The 17,758-nt window shown below is 36.9% G+C and overlaps 4 protein-coding genes across 5 annotated transcripts in view; 1 reads left to right on the forward strand and 3 right to left on the reverse strand.

Moving 5' to 3' along the window:
* Positions 1-1,452: 1,452 nt before the first annotated feature.
* On the reverse strand, positions 1,453-3,045 carry LOC112462768 (biogenesis of lysosome-related organelles complex 1 subunit 6-like). 2 transcript variants are annotated; one of them, XM_025028750.1, is made up of 5 exons: positions 2,839-3,045; positions 2,105-2,212; positions 1,936-2,023; positions 1,733-1,819; positions 1,453-1,651 (listed from the first exon to the last, which is right to left on the reverse strand). In XM_025028750.1, the coding sequence occupies exons 1-5, from the start codon at positions 2,901-2,903 to the stop codon at positions 1,535-1,537; spliced, it is 465 nt and encodes a 154-aa protein (XP_024884518.1). In that variant the 5' UTR covers positions 2,904-3,045; the 3' UTR covers positions 1,453-1,534. The 2 variants fall into 2 exon arrangements, with proteins under 2 accessions (XP_024884518.1, XP_024884519.1); XM_025028751.1 differs by having other exon boundaries at positions 1,517-1,662.
* Positions 3,046-3,622: 577 nt separating this feature from the next.
* LOC112462730 (sperm-associated antigen 6-like) lies at positions 3,623-14,590 on the forward strand. Its single transcript, XM_025028666.1, has 10 exons — positions 3,623-3,647; positions 4,120-4,382; positions 4,569-4,779; positions 4,872-5,050; positions 5,123-5,296; positions 5,360-5,512; positions 5,589-5,738; positions 5,819-5,977; positions 12,734-12,879; positions 14,426-14,590. The coding sequence occupies exons 1-10, from the start codon at positions 3,623-3,625 to the stop codon at positions 14,562-14,564; spliced, it is 1,599 nt and encodes a 532-aa protein (XP_024884434.1). The 3' UTR covers positions 14,565-14,590.
* Positions 6,044-13,543, reverse strand: LOC112462752. Its single transcript, XM_025028721.1, has 3 exons — positions 13,356-13,543; positions 8,807-9,936; positions 6,044-7,701 (listed from the first exon to the last, which is right to left on the reverse strand). The coding sequence occupies exons 2-3, from the start codon at positions 9,017-9,019 to the stop codon at positions 7,618-7,620; spliced, it is 297 nt and encodes a 98-aa protein (XP_024884489.1). The 5' UTR covers positions 9,020-9,936; positions 13,356-13,543; the 3' UTR covers positions 6,044-7,617.
* Positions 14,591-16,481: 1,891 nt separating the features above from the next.
* The window catches only part of LOC112462765 (high mobility group protein DSP1-like), a 1,456-nt gene continuing 179 nt past the window's right edge, over positions 16,482-17,758 (reverse strand). Inside the window, exon 2 of the mRNA XM_025028747.1 lies at positions 16,482-17,755. Coding sequence (XP_024884515.1) covers positions 16,986-17,705 — 720 coding nt within the window. The 5' untranslated portion in view covers positions 17,706-17,755 and the 3' untranslated portion in view covers positions 16,482-16,985. The remainder of the gene's footprint in view (positions 17,756-17,758) is intronic.

A 17,758-nucleotide genomic window follows, 5' to 3' on the forward strand; every position in this document is an offset into this window, starting at 1 on the left:
AATTTTTACTACCTCGAAATAATAATACGAAATTTCGTTCAGTGTATCATGCGACTATAGTGAACATATTTTATGTCAGTTCATGTTAACAGACTAGTATGAATTGTCAAGAGACATATCGTGTCTCGCGCAGTAAATAGCAAGACGTACTGTGTATTTAATACGCCGTCTAATCCAAGAATACCTCAGATTACTGGATCTCAGTAAGCGGACTAATTGATTTTGCAATAGACTTAAGAGGGAAGTACAGTTGCGAAGTCTTTTTCATTGCTGGTCAACGTATTCGAATTATTCTTATTTTTTATTGTTTTTCTTATATGACTGGCTATAAATCTTGATCGATACTTTTTTGTTAAATAAGTTTTTTCTAAATTTTGACCGTAATTTGAAAAAATCAGTCTTTTTTGTAATTTTGATTAACTTTTGATTGAATTATAATTCTTTTTTATAATAATCGAACGATTAAATTATGGCCCATCCATCTCTAGAGGAATTAGAAAGATTGTAAAAACGAATTCGGTTTTTGCCAAGAAAAAAATACATAAAGGTCGAAAAACAATCTAGGAGACCGCTTTAAAGGTTTCGATGCTATTTTTGGTATTACAATCTCACTTTCTTGCAATATCTCTTTATTTATCCTCTTTTCCTTCGTCTATTTCAAGCCAAGCCTACAAGTAATGGATTTGACATCGTTCGACATATACGTCGATATATATTGCGAATATTGAAGATTGTACAAAAGATTATTTTGAAAAATAAAATAAAATTTAAGATATTATTTTCCCTCGTGTTTCATTGCGTTTTATATAAATGCTCTTTCCAAGTTGGTTTCAACTGATACTTTTATTGAGTGCGTTCAGCCGATACTCCGCTAGCCTAGCAATCGTGAGCAGTCGCTCGTTTCCTCTCCCTTTAATCCATTGGGTCAAAGGAGAGGAAACGAGCGAAAACGAGCGACTGCTCACGATTGCTAGGCTAGCGGAGTATCGGCTGAACGCACTCATTGTTTACATGGACCTTTTGCCGTTTCTAATAACATTTAAACATCTTTATTATTATTTAAAATTTGATTTTGACTTATAATAACTAAATTAGAAAAAAATTCAATTTGACCAGCGAAATTTGTTTATGCATATTTTTTAATTTACTCGGTTATAAAATGTGACGTGTAAATCAATAATAAACATTTGTGTCATTTTTAAAATAGAAAACTGTAGTATTATAACCGTCAACATTTAAAATATTAAATCAAGATTTAAGCAATATAATACATTTATAATAACAAATTAATTTGCTTAGAAAGTTTGCTTTATTTGATTTGAAAATTTTTCACTTCTTTAACAGGAAAATATTCATTAAGGCTGATCAAAAAAGTGATCTGATAATTTCTACATACAATTTTATTATAAATAACAGCGTGAATACGTAGAATCCTTATATATTTCTCTTATACGTAAATCTTTTTATATACTTCACTTATGAATATATATATATAATTTATATCAATTTATCGCTTATTGAAATTTATACATGCTTAATTGCTCGTAGATCTGCCAATTAATTCTTGTTCCCTGCGCAACTCTTGTTCACGTTGTTGCTCTCTATTCATCGCTTCCTTTTGTTTAATCTGTTGCAAACGCAACACGCGTTTCTGTAACAAGTCTTTTTATATTGGTGAAAATACCTACATTAGTGTACGCAAACCTTAGGAATCAGTTTTATAATAATTCACCTTTAGTTTAGAAGTCCTTTCGTGAATATTAATCATTTCTTTCCTTACCACTGCTAATTTTCCTTGATAAATTTTAACAGTTGAAAACTAAAACATATTTTTTATGTAATTTTTCTCTCTGTCGCGAGATGGAGATATTAATATTTCAAGCACATGGCGGATGAAACCACAATCTGTATCGCAAAAGAAGGGAAGAGTCTTACCATATCATTTAAATCTATGTCTTCGAATGTCTCGTGTATCTTTTTATTTTCAAGCTGCATTCGAGCGAGCAGGGCCTCCTGTTTGCTTCTGTAAGAAAAATTATATATAACACAAACGATCAAAATAAAATTTTATCATTTGTGTCGCTGATTTATTTTATATGCTTACGTCAGCTCGAAAAGTTCCTGCTTAACTTGCTCCAGCGGAGGTTGATAAATACTCAAGAGACCTTCTGCCAATTTTTCTACAGCTTCTGAGAAATCCACTGTATCCTCACTAATTAAGAATGAATAATACTCTTAACTCATATATTTTCATATTTTGCATTATACAATTTTAATATATTATATTTATATTACAAATCTGAAATCTCTATTGTCCATATTTATTTATTATCATCATATAACTGGATTTTTAGATATATTGACAACAATGTAATTTTAAGTCTTAAATACGATAAACATAAAATTATACAGATACTGGTATCTTCTTTGTATTATAATATAGAATAAAATTAAAGGAAATCATACTTGTTTTCTAATTAATGTATATAATTTATTTTTTGTTATTTCTATTCATAACAGATCGTTTTTAAGACTAAAATAAGCTGTTTATCGATAAATAATGTATATCATTAAAAAATCAGATAAATATTAAACTGTTTAGAACATACAAAGTATGTATGTACATACATAACAGCATTCTTAGGACAGATTTCAGGGAGCGAGTACTTTGTACGACTGTATCTCGAAAATTATTACGCGTTGAAATATATCAACACGAACTCTCTCTCTCTCTCTCATATTTTGACGTGAAGGACTCGCTCCCCAAGTGCCTTAAAAATTTAATTACGTGCCATACAGATAAAAGGACCGATCTAACCGAGTACGCAAAGAGGTTACCTCAATTGTCCCTCGGGTTTCAATTGAATCTCCGCCGCTCCGGCTTCCCCGACGTCGGTCATCATCTTTATCGTCGCTCTCCCTCTCACCTCATTCGTAATTACGCCGGTTACGCGTGCCGGGCGTAATAACGCGCTTCAGGGACCCGCAAGGAAGAAATCGTGAAGAGAGACTTGACAGCGTCGTCGCCGTCGTCGACACGTCCCATGTCAGCTGACTACTGTTGTAGGTTGTAGGCCGATATTTCATTTGGCCGTGTCGATTGGCCGCGGGATAGAGAAGTTCTCGAGTCTCTGGAAGTTCTCTCTAGCTTGGGGCCAATCGATACGCTTGAAACGGAGGTTATTATTTGTATGTACCTGCGCGATGCCGCGCGCGATCGGTGGATCGGAGATTCGAACTTCGAGCTGTTCGGACCGCGAGAGGCGGAGAGAGGCCTTGTATCTTCGAGATCTCATCTCTTCAGGCATCTAGATACGTAAAAAATTATTCTGTATAGTCCAACATGTGGGAGGAACAATTTACTTTTTCCAAAAGAAAACGAAAAGGTTGATATTTTAATAACTTTCAAGCGTACCGTCCCCTTTAAACCCACTTGTTTGCGCTTTTCCGTTTGCCACGATCCACGATCCTAAAAGCGGCAGTTTTTCGTTTTTTAAACAGATGACGACCTCGCCGAGACCGAGAGCTGTCAAGAGTCGTTCCGCGACAGAATCGTACGTTGGATGGCAATGATGAACTGATGTTTAGATGCAGCGTCTGTATATCCTTTTAGTAAATTAATATGACGGCACGCTCAATCTTACAAGGTACGCCTATTATTCTTCTGTTATATTTAATCAAATGCCAATGAGGATATATTGACATCCCTGGGTGTGTGAAAAATTATACTAAATGCATATTAATATATATTTATATGTTATACTGTATATTACTAGACTAGAATAATATAAATAATACAATATATTGTATATTGCTCTATATTACTAATAACATGTTTTTTTTATTTTTTTCTGTAACTAATAGTTTTCGATTATATAGCAAACGTATATTAATACATATTTATATATTATATACTGTATATTATTAGAATAATATAAAGCATAATTAATATGTATAATATATTAAAATAATATGGAGTAGTATAATATATATATATATTATTATTCATACTTTGTTTGATTTTTAATCATTAGAGCCTTTTAAGATTATTATATATTATTATATTCTTTTATATACGTATATTACTAATAACATTTTTGTATCTCTTTCTGTACATAGTTTTCGATCAGTATCAAAAAGCGCGGTTGCTGTTCGTGCAGTCTGTCGCGGATCTGGCCTCAAAGTCGAACAACATCGACTGCCTGGAAGCGGCTGGTGCGATAGACCTCCTGCGTCCTTTGCTAGCGGACGCCGTACCGTCCATCCAACACGTGGCCGCGATCGCTCTCGGCAAGCTGGCGAATCACAATCCCAGACTGGCGCACGCCGTCGTTAGAAAAGACGTACTGTCGCACTTGATGAAGAACATAGACAAACAAAATGTACGAGCTCCTTAAATGTAAGCACTTCGATCGTGATAGAGAATGAAATTAATCCGAATAAGCGCCGTATTCCCCTTGTTCGGAAAAAAAACTTTGACATAGTTGGCAATCATCCCATGAATCTTTTATACGTGTATATTATAAAGATATACTTCTTTAGCTATTAAGAGAAATGTATTGTCGCAGAAATTTTATAAGAAAGCGGCGCTGTTCGTCCTGCGAGCGATAGCCAAACATTCGCCGGAACTGGCGTTAATAGTCGTACACAACGACGGCCTACAGACTATAGTCAGATGCCTGGAAGACTTCGATCCTGGAGTGAAGGAAGCGGCCGCTTGGGCACTGGGATATATCGCGAGGCATAATAAGAACTTGGCTCAAGCGGCAGTGGATACCGGTAAAATTATCTCGTTTAATTTTTCGGCGATGAAGATGAAAGCTTGCTTATTGATGAAATATTTTTTTGCTGTTTAATCGTATCCTCGTCAGGCGCGATACCTCTTCTCGTATTGTGTCTGCAAGAGCCCGAATTGTATATTAAACAAATCGGCGCATCGGCCATCAGCGACATGAGTAAACACAGTATCGAACTCGCGCAGGCAGTGGTGGATGCCGGGGCAATCTTCTTCCTCGCGAAAACTCTGGCCAATCTCGATGCCAAGGCGAAGGTAATTTCACGCAAATCGTATGTTAAACAATCTCGAGATATTAACACTGGATTACAATTATAATGTCTGCAGCGTCAAGCGTTATTAGCGCTGAGCAGCATAGCCAAGCACTCCGCAGATTTGGCGGAGGCTGTGGTTGAGGCAGGGATCTTACCAGACATTTTGGTACACATGGCACATCCGGATGAGAATGTCGGTAGAGTCGCGGCGATTTTAACCAGGGAGATTTGCAAACACACGTTTGAGGTAAACGGAAGGCGCAACGACTTCTCAGCGGAGATTCTTCTCGCTAAATCTGCAACTTTTCAGTTGGCGCAACTTGTGGTGAACTCCGGCGGCATCGCTGCGCTTATCGAATTAATTAACACCTCAAAGTCGGCGACCAGATTACCGGCGATCATGGCACTCGGTTACATCGCCGGTCATTCCGATCAGCTGGCCGTGGCCGTGATAGGATCCAAAGTACGAATCAAGTGGAAGTAAAGAGGCAATTTTTTCGCACTTTGTACAACACGCTAGAGTAATTATTTCGCATCAGGGTGTCGTGCAATTAGCGGTCGTGCTGCAAGAGGAAACGGAAGATCATATTCTCGCGGTGACCGTCTGGGCTATCGGGCAAATTGGCAAGCACACGCCCGAACATGCAAAAGCGATTGCGGTTGCGAACATATTGTCCAAGCTATTGGAGGTATTTAGTTATCGAATCGGTTATTCTTTCCGTCGGAATTTGCTAACATTTCCGATCTCACGCATTACAAATTTCGTTAGTTGCATAACGATCCGAAAAGTTCCGAGGATCTGAAGGTGAAATGTAACACGGCGTTAAAGCAGATTCTACAAAAATGCATGTACGTCGAGGCACTTGAATCCCTGTTGCACGACGTGCCGCCTAATATCCTGAAATATGTATTGGGACAATTTAGCAAGGTAAGATTTTACAATCCAATCGAGACGACTGAACATCTCACGATCGTAATAACGTGGCGAAGAGAATTAACAGTATCCGAGAATTTATTAAACATAATATGAATGCTTTATTAAGTGTGTCTCACATACGTTCTAATGATACGTTATACAAAGTGATAATACAAATTTTCTTTCTCATCCAATACAACAACGCATTTAGGACATAGTTGCTCGTTACAAAAGTCACATAGGATCTTAACAATCGAATGCAAAATATAGCTCGCGCTGCCTCTCGTCGTCGCTCAATGAAGATCGCGCGTTTCGTGATTACGTGGATGTTTACGTTGCACAATATTTAAATATATGCAAACGAATATACGACGAAGCTACTAACATACCTACAAATTTTTGCTCTACTTAAAAATTGGTCAGAAGCAGCTGCGCATAAGGGACGCGAAATGTTTCCTTTTCTTTTCGGTTCGTGGAAACTATTATACCCCTCCATAAGATATAGATTTCAAGTATATCTTGGTAGTTCCGAAGAGAATTATTTCTAACGCTATTATCATACGTATATATAAGAATTTCCACAGACACACATACACGCACGCATACACTTACGCATACTTAATTGCAATTGCTCGAATAACTTATATTCCTACAGATCCTCTGATTGATATCCGCAGCCAACTTACTTTCGATTGTTTATTTCGAAAGCAAAACAAGTTTTCGATTAGATTGCACTTAGGTACAGAATATAATTGCGATTGCGTTGCCATTACATATAGATATGCTCCGTATCATGTATGCTCAGAAATACATAAGTTGTTTTCCTTTTCCTTCCTCTCATCCTTCTTCTCTCTCTCTCTCTCTCTCTCTCGCGCTTTCAAACGTTTTTTTTTCTAAGGTAGTATGGCACGTTTAATGTTCCAAAAGAGCACATGTTTCAGTCTTACGACAGCGAGTGGTTCGGCTAAGTACAGAGAGATGTATGACTTATTGAATAGAAACTCATTTAAAAATTGTTGTTTAGGTATGCCTTAGGAAATTGAACGCATGATTGTTTTCCAAGTTGCTCTCACTAATTCGCGTCTACCTTATCGTTTTATTCTCTAATGGCAGTATCTGATACAAAGACACGAATTGTACAAAAATGTTCGGATATAGGACAATGAAGAGCAATCAAGTAAACAAATGTTGATGATCAATCGATGATCAACCGATGAAATTAGAAAATACGTTAAAGTTTCAAGTGATAAGGCATTGATTTGATATTCGTATTAGTTCATATGTATTATACAAGTCTTATACTGTTACATATGCCCTCAGTTATGTATCTCTAATAAATATTAAGCTCGTCAACAATAACACAGTAATTTCAGTATACATTAAGGTGCTGGCCGATTTAATGGGTCATTTCGGATTGTATCGGCAACATTAGCGGTTCTTATCTTTTCAACAGAAATTTTTCTTAAATTCTACAAAAGAATTCTCTCTCAGTACATTGTGAAAGCGTGAAGAACATTAGAGTTTTAAACGTCCATAAAACACAAACGTCACATTTTAATGTGGGACATGTGAGACGACGCGTATTTAAGACGAGAAAATTTTAAAATGCAGTTGCATAATGCACGACGAAATGCAGAAAAAATATAGCGAGTTTACCAAAACTTTTGGTGCGTTTCAAATCTTAAAGCAATTAAGGCGTATATCCGGCTCAGATCATGCAACCTGTCCAAATATTTCTGCAAAAACAAAACAGAAAATTATTCGACATCGAACTTTTTCTTATGAATGTTGAATGACCAATGAATGTGTTGAAAATTCACGTAAATTTTAAAATATACCGAAACTTTATGTATTGCATTTTTAGCTGTCATGGAATAATATTAAAACCAATGACGAGAATTTAAAGAAACACGTCAAAAGATATATCAATTGATTTTTTGATAGGCAGGATTGATCTATGATTACAGAGTACATTGCTTTTGCTCAACCTTTTTCTGCATTTTTACAACAATTAAAATGTTTTTATGTATATATTTATATAAGAATTTTTTCCCTATTTATGTAAATCTTTCAATTGGCAGTTTTCTTTCATTGATCTTGTTATTTAATCAGTGATTTAGAAAAAAAAAGTTTTTCTAGAAATAATTCGTAAAAGGAGAGTCAGAAAAATAAATTAAAAACAATCGATGTAAAAATATAAAACCGGAGATTTTAAATATTAAAACTGGATTTAATCTAGCGTAACTCTTGAATTATCTATAAAATAATTGAGAGCAAATATTTGCAGCAATATTATACAGAATTGATATCGTAATTTAGAGTAATTTAGAACCAAGATTACCACTTATTTGATATCTTACAAAATTTCTATACAAATTTACTTATTTACACAAGTTTTTTTTACGTTTCAAGTGCTCAACGAGTTACGTTTAAAAAAATATTTGGCCGTATTTGTTATATATAATATATAAAAAAAATAAAGAAACGTATCGATAAAGTCCTATCTTTATACTCAAATTGCACTTTAATAGCGTTTTCTGGGAAAACTAGTGCAACACTGGTGCACACTAAGTGCAATTTTATTGTTCCAATGTGAAAAATCAGTTCACATATTTTCAGTATTTAATGTTCTACTGATAAAAATTTGTCAAATTAAACACAGTAGATCATTAAACAATAAAATTGCACTCAGTGTGCACTAGTGTTGCATTAGTTTTCCCAGCAGAAAACGCTGTTAAACGCAAGTTCTCGGTCACTCAACTGATCCGGCAACGACTTAGCTTACTCATCTGTTTCGTCATTGGGTTTAATGCTAGCGTAATTGTTCATGTTTCTATTCACCCTTAACATCTTGAGAAAACTGCCTAATACCAGTATAGTTTTTCTGTGCCTCCTAAAGATCCCGGCGTACAGTTCTTCGCGTACGTCCCTTCTGTCGCTGACATCAGAGTCGATGCTCGATACCGAGACAACCGAGGGCTTGGCCGAGACCGGTTGATGATAATTGTTGGCCTCGCCCGTGTTAAGGATCACACAATGCTGATTATTTATCATTCTGATCGCGACAACTCCTCGACCTTGTCTCTTATTATTTTATTACGCACCCGCCCGAGCCGTTCCTCCTTTTAACGTAACTGTTCGCACGAATATACCTCGCAATTGTGTCACAAATGTAAAAACCTAGATGCTCGGATACTTGAAAAAATTTTTCAAACCGCAACTTCTCGTTTTTTAGCGCAGGTTTTTAGGTCTCTGTCGTGTGATCTCGGAAAAACTGATTAGGAGACTTCGCAGAAGAGATTTTATAGATACGCTATATGTGCAAATACGTAATGTGCAACTTGTAGGAGTATAGTGATAAAGCGTCCCTGTTTTTTTACGTCATTCAAACTGTCGCTTATCTTGAAAATTTAAGGCAGCTATATCTCGTCTCGTTGTCGGCGCTTTATGTACCGAGCGTTCGCGATTACACGCGAATACTTGAAACGACGCTATTTACGGCAAAAATCAGTACGTTTTTCGTCAACTAAACCTAACTCTTTAATCTTCAATCGTCGAATTGTCCACGGTTAAATTGTGTATCAGTCTCGTGTAGCTCCGTATAACTTTCCCCTTTCTACGACGGAACGTTCGCACACGCAAAAGCGCAGTTTCTAATCTTTTTCAAACGCACATCTCTCCAGTTCGAACGCATTCGCGCTTGAGGGGACGTTTTGGCTTCCAAACTTAGCTCTGAATACGGCGTAAAATTAAGCACACGAATAAATTGTTCGTCAAGCCGTTTTCACGGAACTTCCGGGTTGGTCCGGTAGTCCCTCTTGAACTGCAATGAGGGTAAGATCGACGAGTGAGCGGTTTTGATACTTTGTCATCGGGTATGATGCAACGTGGCTGAAAACGCACGTGTCGCAATGTCTTCTATTATACATCAGTGGCGCAGCTCCACTCACGGTCCAACGTCGAGCGACAAACTGTAAACAGACGAGAGCGAGCGATGTAAATTTAAACAAATAACACGCAGAGAACGCGAGCGAATGTGCCATAAAATATATCTGAAAAATCGAGACGCGGCACGTGTTTACGTACTAGGATACTAAAAGAAAAAAAAAAAAAAAAAATCAAAGCATGTACAGTATAAAAATAATCGCAAAATAAAAATAAAAGATTAATTAACATAGAAAAATTAAGTAACTGCGTCGAAGATGGAAATGATTTTCGGTTTTAGTAACACAGGTAACTTACTCGAATTTTTGTACATAACTTTCTTTTTACGTAAATCGAGTCCTACACATATATGTCCTCGTTCCTCATAAAAATATTAAAATATAATCGTCGAAAAATGAATATTCCTCGCAAGGCGTTTCCGATGTTTCGGAATAAAATATCTCGGATAAGTAATACATTATGGAGTATTCACTTTTCGATAATCTCACCTTAATACCTTTACACACAAAATGTATGCAAAAATCAATTTAAAAAGATTTATATGAATTTATGCGGAAATTCAAAATGGGAAAACGTTTCTAGCGAGATCAGACTTTATTAATCGTGCTTAATTTTTCTAAACTTATTTGGGTTCAATATATACTCTTCTTTGAATACTATATATCCTTAGTCTTTAAACACTTTTTTTCTAACACTCTGTATGTGTAGGGACATAAATTATTCTTATGTTCAAAACTACGCAGAGTGCTCTACGATAAATACTGCGTCAAAATTGATGCTATTAATAACGATAGTGTGTTGTTGATGAAATTCGATGTCAACGATGGAGAACCGGTCAATAAAGCTACGCAGCGACGCGGAATTAAGGAAACACCACTGCCGAATTTTTATTCCTTCCCCCTTTTTATTTTTTATTTTTCCAATTTTATCTCTCCTTTTGCCTCCAAGAATAAGGCCATTCGATTTCAATGCAAAATGCGTAAAATTAAATAATGACGATTGCAAAATTTAATGCATTGGTTATGAAAATTATACGACTTTTATGTAAGCGAATTTAGTGTTATTTCCGTGGTGTCATGTGAACTATCGAGGAATTAGGGCGTAAATCAATTTTAAACGATGCTAATTATATCAACAATATAATAAGGTGTACACCTATTTATCTCTTATCTTACGATATTAACTTATTGTTAATGCAAAGCATTTTTCGGAAAAAGAATGATATATTTTTCGTTACGTAACTTGAAATATTGTTACGGTCATAATTTAGAAACTTGTAGAAAGAATCAGGAAATTGAACATATCACTCTGTTGACTCTAACAATAAGCATCTTGATTAAAAATTAAATACGAAATGGTACGTGGGTACTCTGTACACAGAGTGTATACGTAATATATATAGATATATAAAGTTTAATAAGATAATAAGTTAACAAGATAAGAGTCGATAATGAAAATTCATATCTAGCGATATTAAAAATGAGAATTCGATTGCTTCTTATCATGTTTGTTCAACAGAAAAAGTACAATGAATATAATATCATAATTTTCGACAGTTTATTAATTGTATTATAAATTTCTATGACAGCGAGACCATTTGAAATTAACAAAAGAAATCATTTTTTTATCCGCTTTCAATTTTTAATTAATTTAGTTCAATTTAAAACACACATACGCACACTTTTCTCCCCTTTCCTTTTTCTCTCTCTCTTTTCCTTAATAAACAATTTTCTAATCCCGATAGTACGATTCAGAATTGTAAGAGAAGTTTAATGGGAAGATTATTGATTCTCTCAACAGGCTGTTACATGTACAAACAATCATCCCGATGTATTGCTGTCATCTCGATTATTGATGACGTCAAAGATAGTTAGATTTAATAGGCGAACATTCGATTGCATGCGAAGCAAACATTGCTTTAACTGATGAGTCAGAATTAGGATCACAAACACGATGAGTAACGCGACGTTTGACACATGTTTACGAGAACAAATATGCAGTGAGGAGTCGAGTAGACTGAAAAAGCGAGAAATTAAAACTTAGCACTTAAATCTATTGGTACGTAAATCTCGACGTTTTTTTGGGATCAATTTTGTTCAATGTGACAGCATTTGCTTGAAACATTTCTCTTTATATTTTGCACAGCATTACCCAAGTGCTATATCTTCTCAGTTTAAGCTGAGAACTCGTTACAGGAAGAACGGTGTGGTTCTAACAAGATTTATCTTGTTTTAACACCGGGGCCACGCTTTCCAAGAAGCGCGCATTCAATTTTAAATGACAAATTTAAACAGACAAATAGAACGATTAATTTCGTCCTTTAACAGTGTACACGATCTGATTTGCAACACATGTACAAATATGCACGCGCACTTAAGTTAAATGGTTATTCGAAATATCCATATATTCCAGATAACGATTAACTTAAGTATCCTCGGCTTTCCCTTGACTTGTATCAGTTTACCGGAAGCACAGAATAAGGAAGCATGAGAAGAGCCTGGAGAATGCGCTCTCAGATAGTGATGCAGGTCAGGTTTCAGAAGCCTTATTCTTAGGCGCGTTGCAACATACGCGATCCTCTAACGTTTCCTACGTCGTATTTCTGATTCTGTATACACGACAGCGTGTTTCCGCGCGGCACGGTGCCTCTGCCCGTTACGTCGACAAATATTAACCGATTATTTCACGTGAACGTTGACCTTGTTCGTTGCAGAGGAAACGCGGACAGTGGGGGGGGGGGGGAGGGGCAATTCTCTTATGTGTAATAATCGAATTGTTTCCGGTATATGTACGGTATGTAATGTCGTGTTTCTTCGCGCACAGATCTTGCCGCACGATGCGAGGGCGAGGAGGCTGTTCGTCACATCCGGCGGCTTGAAAAAGGTACAAGAGATTCAAGCTGAGCCGGGCACCACCCTCTCGGAATACATAACAATAATCAATTGCTGCTTCCCGGAGGAGATCGTCAGGTTACTCTCCTTTTTCTACCCCTTTCACCCTCGTAGTTTAACGTAAAGTCAGAAGGATATCCTTTGCAAAACAATTTTACCAAACGTGTCCCCTCACCGTGTGTCACTTCTGTCTCTCAAAGTTGCAATTATCTTTGATTCCTCCTCTGTCACGAGTCTCTGCTTTCTCTACGTCGCGCGTACGCAAAATATCTCTTCGACAACTGCTCATTCAAGAACTTCAGTGTCTTGTCCCTTTCACGGAAGGCCATCTAGTCAGGTCATTAATTCATAATTAATTTCCTACGCGAGATACATTGATTCCTGTCGCAAAGTGGCCGTTACGTACGCGGGATCAGGACGGAGGCCTAATTTCTTTGGGAGAGGAGCGACAGACGATTCGCGATACGCTAACAGAATGAATTAATTACTACAAACACTAGTTGCTCGCGTATAACCTTATCTCTTTCTGGCTTTCACCCGTCGAAGGTACTTACGCGCGTGGGCGAAGGCGAGACTCGCGCCTCGTCTGCTAGAAATCTGGGCTAACCGTCACCATCGCGTTCACGCGCCGCCAGCGTATGCAAATAACTGCCGCGGCACCGTTTCTGGATCCCCGGTGTCTTAATTTAAATCGACCGTGCGATAAACAGCACGCCCGCCATGTTGTCACAGCTGATCGCCAAACGCCAACTCGGAGTAGTGCGTACATCGTCGCGTGGCGCTTCGTGGCGAGACCCGCGTGCGCGCGCGCGCAGGATCAATAAATCGTCCCAGTTATTATTTCCGCGCGCAATAAGATCTGAATTAATAATTTCTTCCTTTTCCTCTTTTACTTTTTATAAATTCTCATTGTTTAATTCTCTTTGAATTATTTTAATTAGCACAGTCCAAATAACGTGCACCACGTTTTTTTTTACCGTTAGACAATAAATTGCTATAATAATTTAACGGTAACATCATCATTTATTGCTCACATGTTAGCCTCTGATTTTGCTGTACTGTTCTTTTTTTCGGATAACCATCGTATGAGCCTAGCTTGTTTTCATTCGCTTGTAATCTTTTATTTTTTTCTTGTTTTTCTGTTGATAATCTGTTTTACGTATCGATCGGCGCAAAGAGAATGATAATGTTCTTGTGTCTGTTCGGTTCAATGTGGGCCCGAGAGAAAAAGGGCAAATAAAACTAAAACATACTTGAAACGAATATAATCTCCCTCTATTTCCATTCATTTCAACACGCAATCGAAATACAAAAATTGGAAGATTGGAATTCGATCAGTTCAGATAAATTTAAAATTTTAATCCATTTCTTCTCTGAATTGATGTAACTCTAATCTCTAATTTATATAGTCTCAATCTATTATAGATTCAATCTTAATACATCAAAAGATAGCATTTCTGCTCTTACAATTGTACTCTGCATTTTAATTCTTTTCTTCTTCTTTTTCTTTTCTTCTCCTCTGTCGACATCAAAGTCCAAGTATTTCTTTTGAAGGCAGATGTAGTTAAGACAAATTTTTTATCTCCTAAATTTTTACGTCACGGATATCACTACATTGTTTCAGATATTATTCGCCCGGTTATCCGGACAGCCTTCTGGAAGCTGTGGAGCAGTATCAGCCGAAGGGTCTTTTCGTCTTCGATCACAAATCGTCGTCCGAGAACACGGAGTCCAGCTTGTCGCTTTATAACGATGAGGGATGATTCTAAATTATACATTTCGTCATTGTATTCTGCTTGTATAGTCGAGAAGCATTTGTGAATATGCCTTATTGTAATTAAAAATCGTATAACGGTTCAATTAATTTTAAATCTGCGTTTATCGAAAGATCTTGAATGATTTTGGCTGCGCGATTTAATTATAATATATTTCTTATTGTGTGCCTCGCGGCTTTACGAGGCGTTTTTCAGGAACGTACCCAAACCTTTACAAATCTCATATTCCTCTTCAAATCCTCGGGGTCTATTACGTATATAACTTTTCACGAGGTGAAAATGCGAAAAGTGAAAGAATTCATTAATCTACGATTTCATTGATCGAAATCTAGTAAATCTGTTCACTTTTTGCATTTTTACCTCGTGAAAAGATACGTAATAGGCCCCCTGGCCTTTGAGCGACCTCACATGTTAGTACTCACCCTCCCTTTCTTTAATATTCTAACTGTCCTTCAATTTCCCTTCTTACTCTTCTCCCTCCAACCCCTCCCTTTTCTCCGCCTCTTTTCTAACCTTTTCTATCCATTTCATTACTTCTAGTCCTTTTCCTTCCTTTCCTAAAAATTCTTTTAACTGTATCTCGTTTTTTGTCGCTTCACATTCCTTTAGTATATGTTCTATGTTCTCCTCTTCTTTTTGGCATATTTTGCATCTTCTATCCTCTTTCTCTTTCCAATGTTCACTGCCTTTCACCTCACTCCCGCATCTGTATCTGGCTATCAACATTCTATCCTTTTTCTTCTTCTTTCCTAGTAAATACTTTGGTAACTCCTCTGTTAAAATCTCTTTATAGTTACTATCATGGTGTAAGTAGACAGGTGAAGCATTCCCGTCGCGTGCGTCTGTTGTGCGGGAAATATTGTGTTTAACTTTTGCGAATTTAATACAACATACGTAGTAAGTAGCAAATATAATTAATGGGATAGATCCTTTTTTTTCTTATTAAAAAAGTATTTATTTTAACATTGTAAAAAAACGTTTTTTAACATTAAAAAAATGTGTTTTTAATATTAAATAAACGTTTGTTAACATTAAAAAATTTTTTTTACATTAAATACATGTTTTATTAACCTTTGTTGTGCACATTGGGTCTTTTAGACCCCAGCGTATTTTCAAACGCGTTTTTCTAATACGTATACAATGCGGATCGGGACCTGTGCTGCCATCTACCTGTAGTTTAGGGATAACTCTTCAAGATCCTATACATAGTTTTGCCCGCCCGGCTTTAGTCAGCTCTTGGCAGTGGTGAGAAGTTGAAAAACGCGTGATTTCATAGCAATATAAATATACTTTTTTCAACTCCGCTATAAACTAATATTTTTCCTTGAAAGTGTAGTATTTCAAGAAAGTAATCCCGCAAAAATTATTAAAAAATATTAAAAATTGAATTTTTTATGCATTTTTAAGTGAAAAGTCCATTTTTCGGTTTTTTAAATTAACATATTATTTATAATTCTTTTATGTTGCAAAATATTAATGAAACCTATTAGACCTTATTTTGGAAGCTTTGAACAATATATAGCCAGCAATTTTGTTTGAGTCAAAATAACGAATTGTGCGTCTGTAATAAACGTTTAAAAGTGACTGGGGTCTAATAGACCCCCTGTGCACAATACGTAATATAAATCGTCGATTTAATTCCGAGGAGGGAAAGGTATTAATGGCCTAGTTTACACCGATCACTTGATACGCGTATTAAATAGTAAATAACTAGTAAATAAGTCTGATTATTGGCTGATCAGTTCAAATATACTATTTGATACGCGTATCAAGAGATCGGTGTAAACTAGGCCAATGTTCCAACAATAGCTGTGTTTCAAGTCCTACAAATAATAATCGGCGCGCAGTTTATCAAGTTGGAATAGATGTATATGTATATTATATACATTGTAATTTATACATTTGATTCACACATTTTTATTTCTTATTATATACATTGTAATTTACACATTTGATTCACACATTTTTATTTCTTATAAGCAAACTTCACCGCCTACAAAATGGGTCGCCTCCTGATTGGTTTAACCGCCAAAGCTGCCGCCATTATGCGCAATGCTACACCTGTCTACTTACACTATGGTTATTATTGTATCTTGACTCGTTTATCTTTATCTGTCTCTCCTCCTTCTCCTTTTCCTCTATTTTTTTTACGAGATTCTTTATCATTATCGTAAATAATCGGGGAAAGAATTAGGTTGGTTGGTGGTTGGTGGGGGATTATTGAAGAGCTTGGTTGATTGGTAGGTTGCTTGATGGTTAGTTGCTTCGTTTTCTTAGTGATAGTGGTGTAAGTACGCTCACGCTAAGGTCAATGTTACGTACAGTAGGTGAGGTATGCTTTCAGGATGAAGGACACGGGGTGATAGATGAAGAAATTTCGACATACATTCGCTATTCGTCGTCGTCCTCCTATTCCTCTTCGCCTTCGCTCTCTTCATCTTCGCTGTCGCCCTCGAATTTCTCTTCACCTTCGCCCTCTTCATCTTTGCTGTCGCTTTTTATTATAGTTTGTTTCGCCTGCGCGGCTCTCACCACTGGGGCGCCGTCGTTTTGTATTTTCTTTTTGTACGCGGTCATTTCCCTTACGTATCGAGCCTTGTCCTTCTCTGCCATAGCCTCGTATTTGGATTTGGTTTCGGGATCTGCAGCCGACCATTTCTTGCCTAATTCCTTAGCTATATCACCTATGTAATATTCAGGATTCAGCATTTTGACTTTACCGCGTTCATCGTTGCAGAACCAGAAGAAAGCAGACAGCGATCTCTTGGGAGCATTGTGATCCTTGATGTGTTTGCGTTTCTTGCCCTTAGGCGGCGTATAGTTCTGCATTTCCGTGTCGTATCTCTTCTTGTCCTTCTTTGCCATTTCGTGGAAACGCTTCTTCTCGATGTCCGACATAGTCTTCCACCTCATTGCACACTTTTTGGAGAATTCCCGGAAGACGATCTTCTCCTCGGGATGCAAGCTTTTATGCTCCTGGTGACATGTCTGGACGAAGAACGCGTACACTGTCATCCGTCCTCTTGGTTTCGAATCCTTTCCTCTCGGCATATTGTCCCGCTGCAGACCGCTCTGAGCGTTATTTTGTTGATGATTATTTTGCGGTATTTGCTGTATCGGGTGCTGCATCGGATTGTCTCCTTTATTCGTTTGATAGCTAGCGGGCTGTTTCTGTGTCTCTT

This window comes from Temnothorax curvispinosus, unplaced genomic scaffold, assembly GCF_003070985.1.
Source record: "Temnothorax curvispinosus isolate PA1 unplaced genomic scaffold, ASM307098v1 QBEX01012734.1, whole genome shotgun sequence".
Taxonomy (NCBI): Eukaryota; Metazoa; Arthropoda; class Insecta; order Hymenoptera; family Formicidae; genus Temnothorax; species Temnothorax curvispinosus.

Excerpts from the sequence above, each read along its gene's own strand:
- LOC112462752 (XM_025028721.1), bottom strand. The coding sequence starts at position 9,019 with ATGATAAATAATCAGCATTGTGTGATCCTTAACACGGGCGAGGCCAAC. Across the intron at positions 7,702-8,806 it reads GTTTTCTCAAGATGTTAAGG|AAATATTTGGACAGGTTGCA; the intron begins GTGAATAGAAAC and ends TTGTTTTTGCAG.
- LOC112462768 (XM_025028750.1), bottom strand. The coding sequence starts at position 2,903 with ATGATGACCGACGTCGGGGAAGCCGGAGCGGCGGAGATTCAATTGAAA. Across the intron at positions 2,024-2,104 it reads CAGGAACTTTTCGAGCTGAC|AAGCAAACAGGAGGCCCTGC; the intron begins GTAAGCATATAA and ends TTTTTCTTACAG. Across the intron at positions 1,820-1,935 it reads ACATAGATTTAAATGATATG|TTTTCAACTGTTAAAATTTA; the intron begins GTAAGACTCTTC and ends AATATGTTTTAG.
- LOC112462730 (XM_025028666.1), top strand. The coding sequence starts at position 3,623 with ATGACGGCACGCTCAATCTTACAAG. Across the intron at positions 5,739-5,818 it reads TATTGTCCAAGCTATTGGAG|TTGCATAACGATCCGAAAAG; the intron begins GTATTTAGTTAT and ends AAATTTCGTTAG. Across the intron at positions 5,978-12,733 it reads TATTGGGACAATTTAGCAAG|ATCTTGCCGCACGATGCGAG; the intron begins GTAAGATTTTAC and ends CTTCGCGCACAG.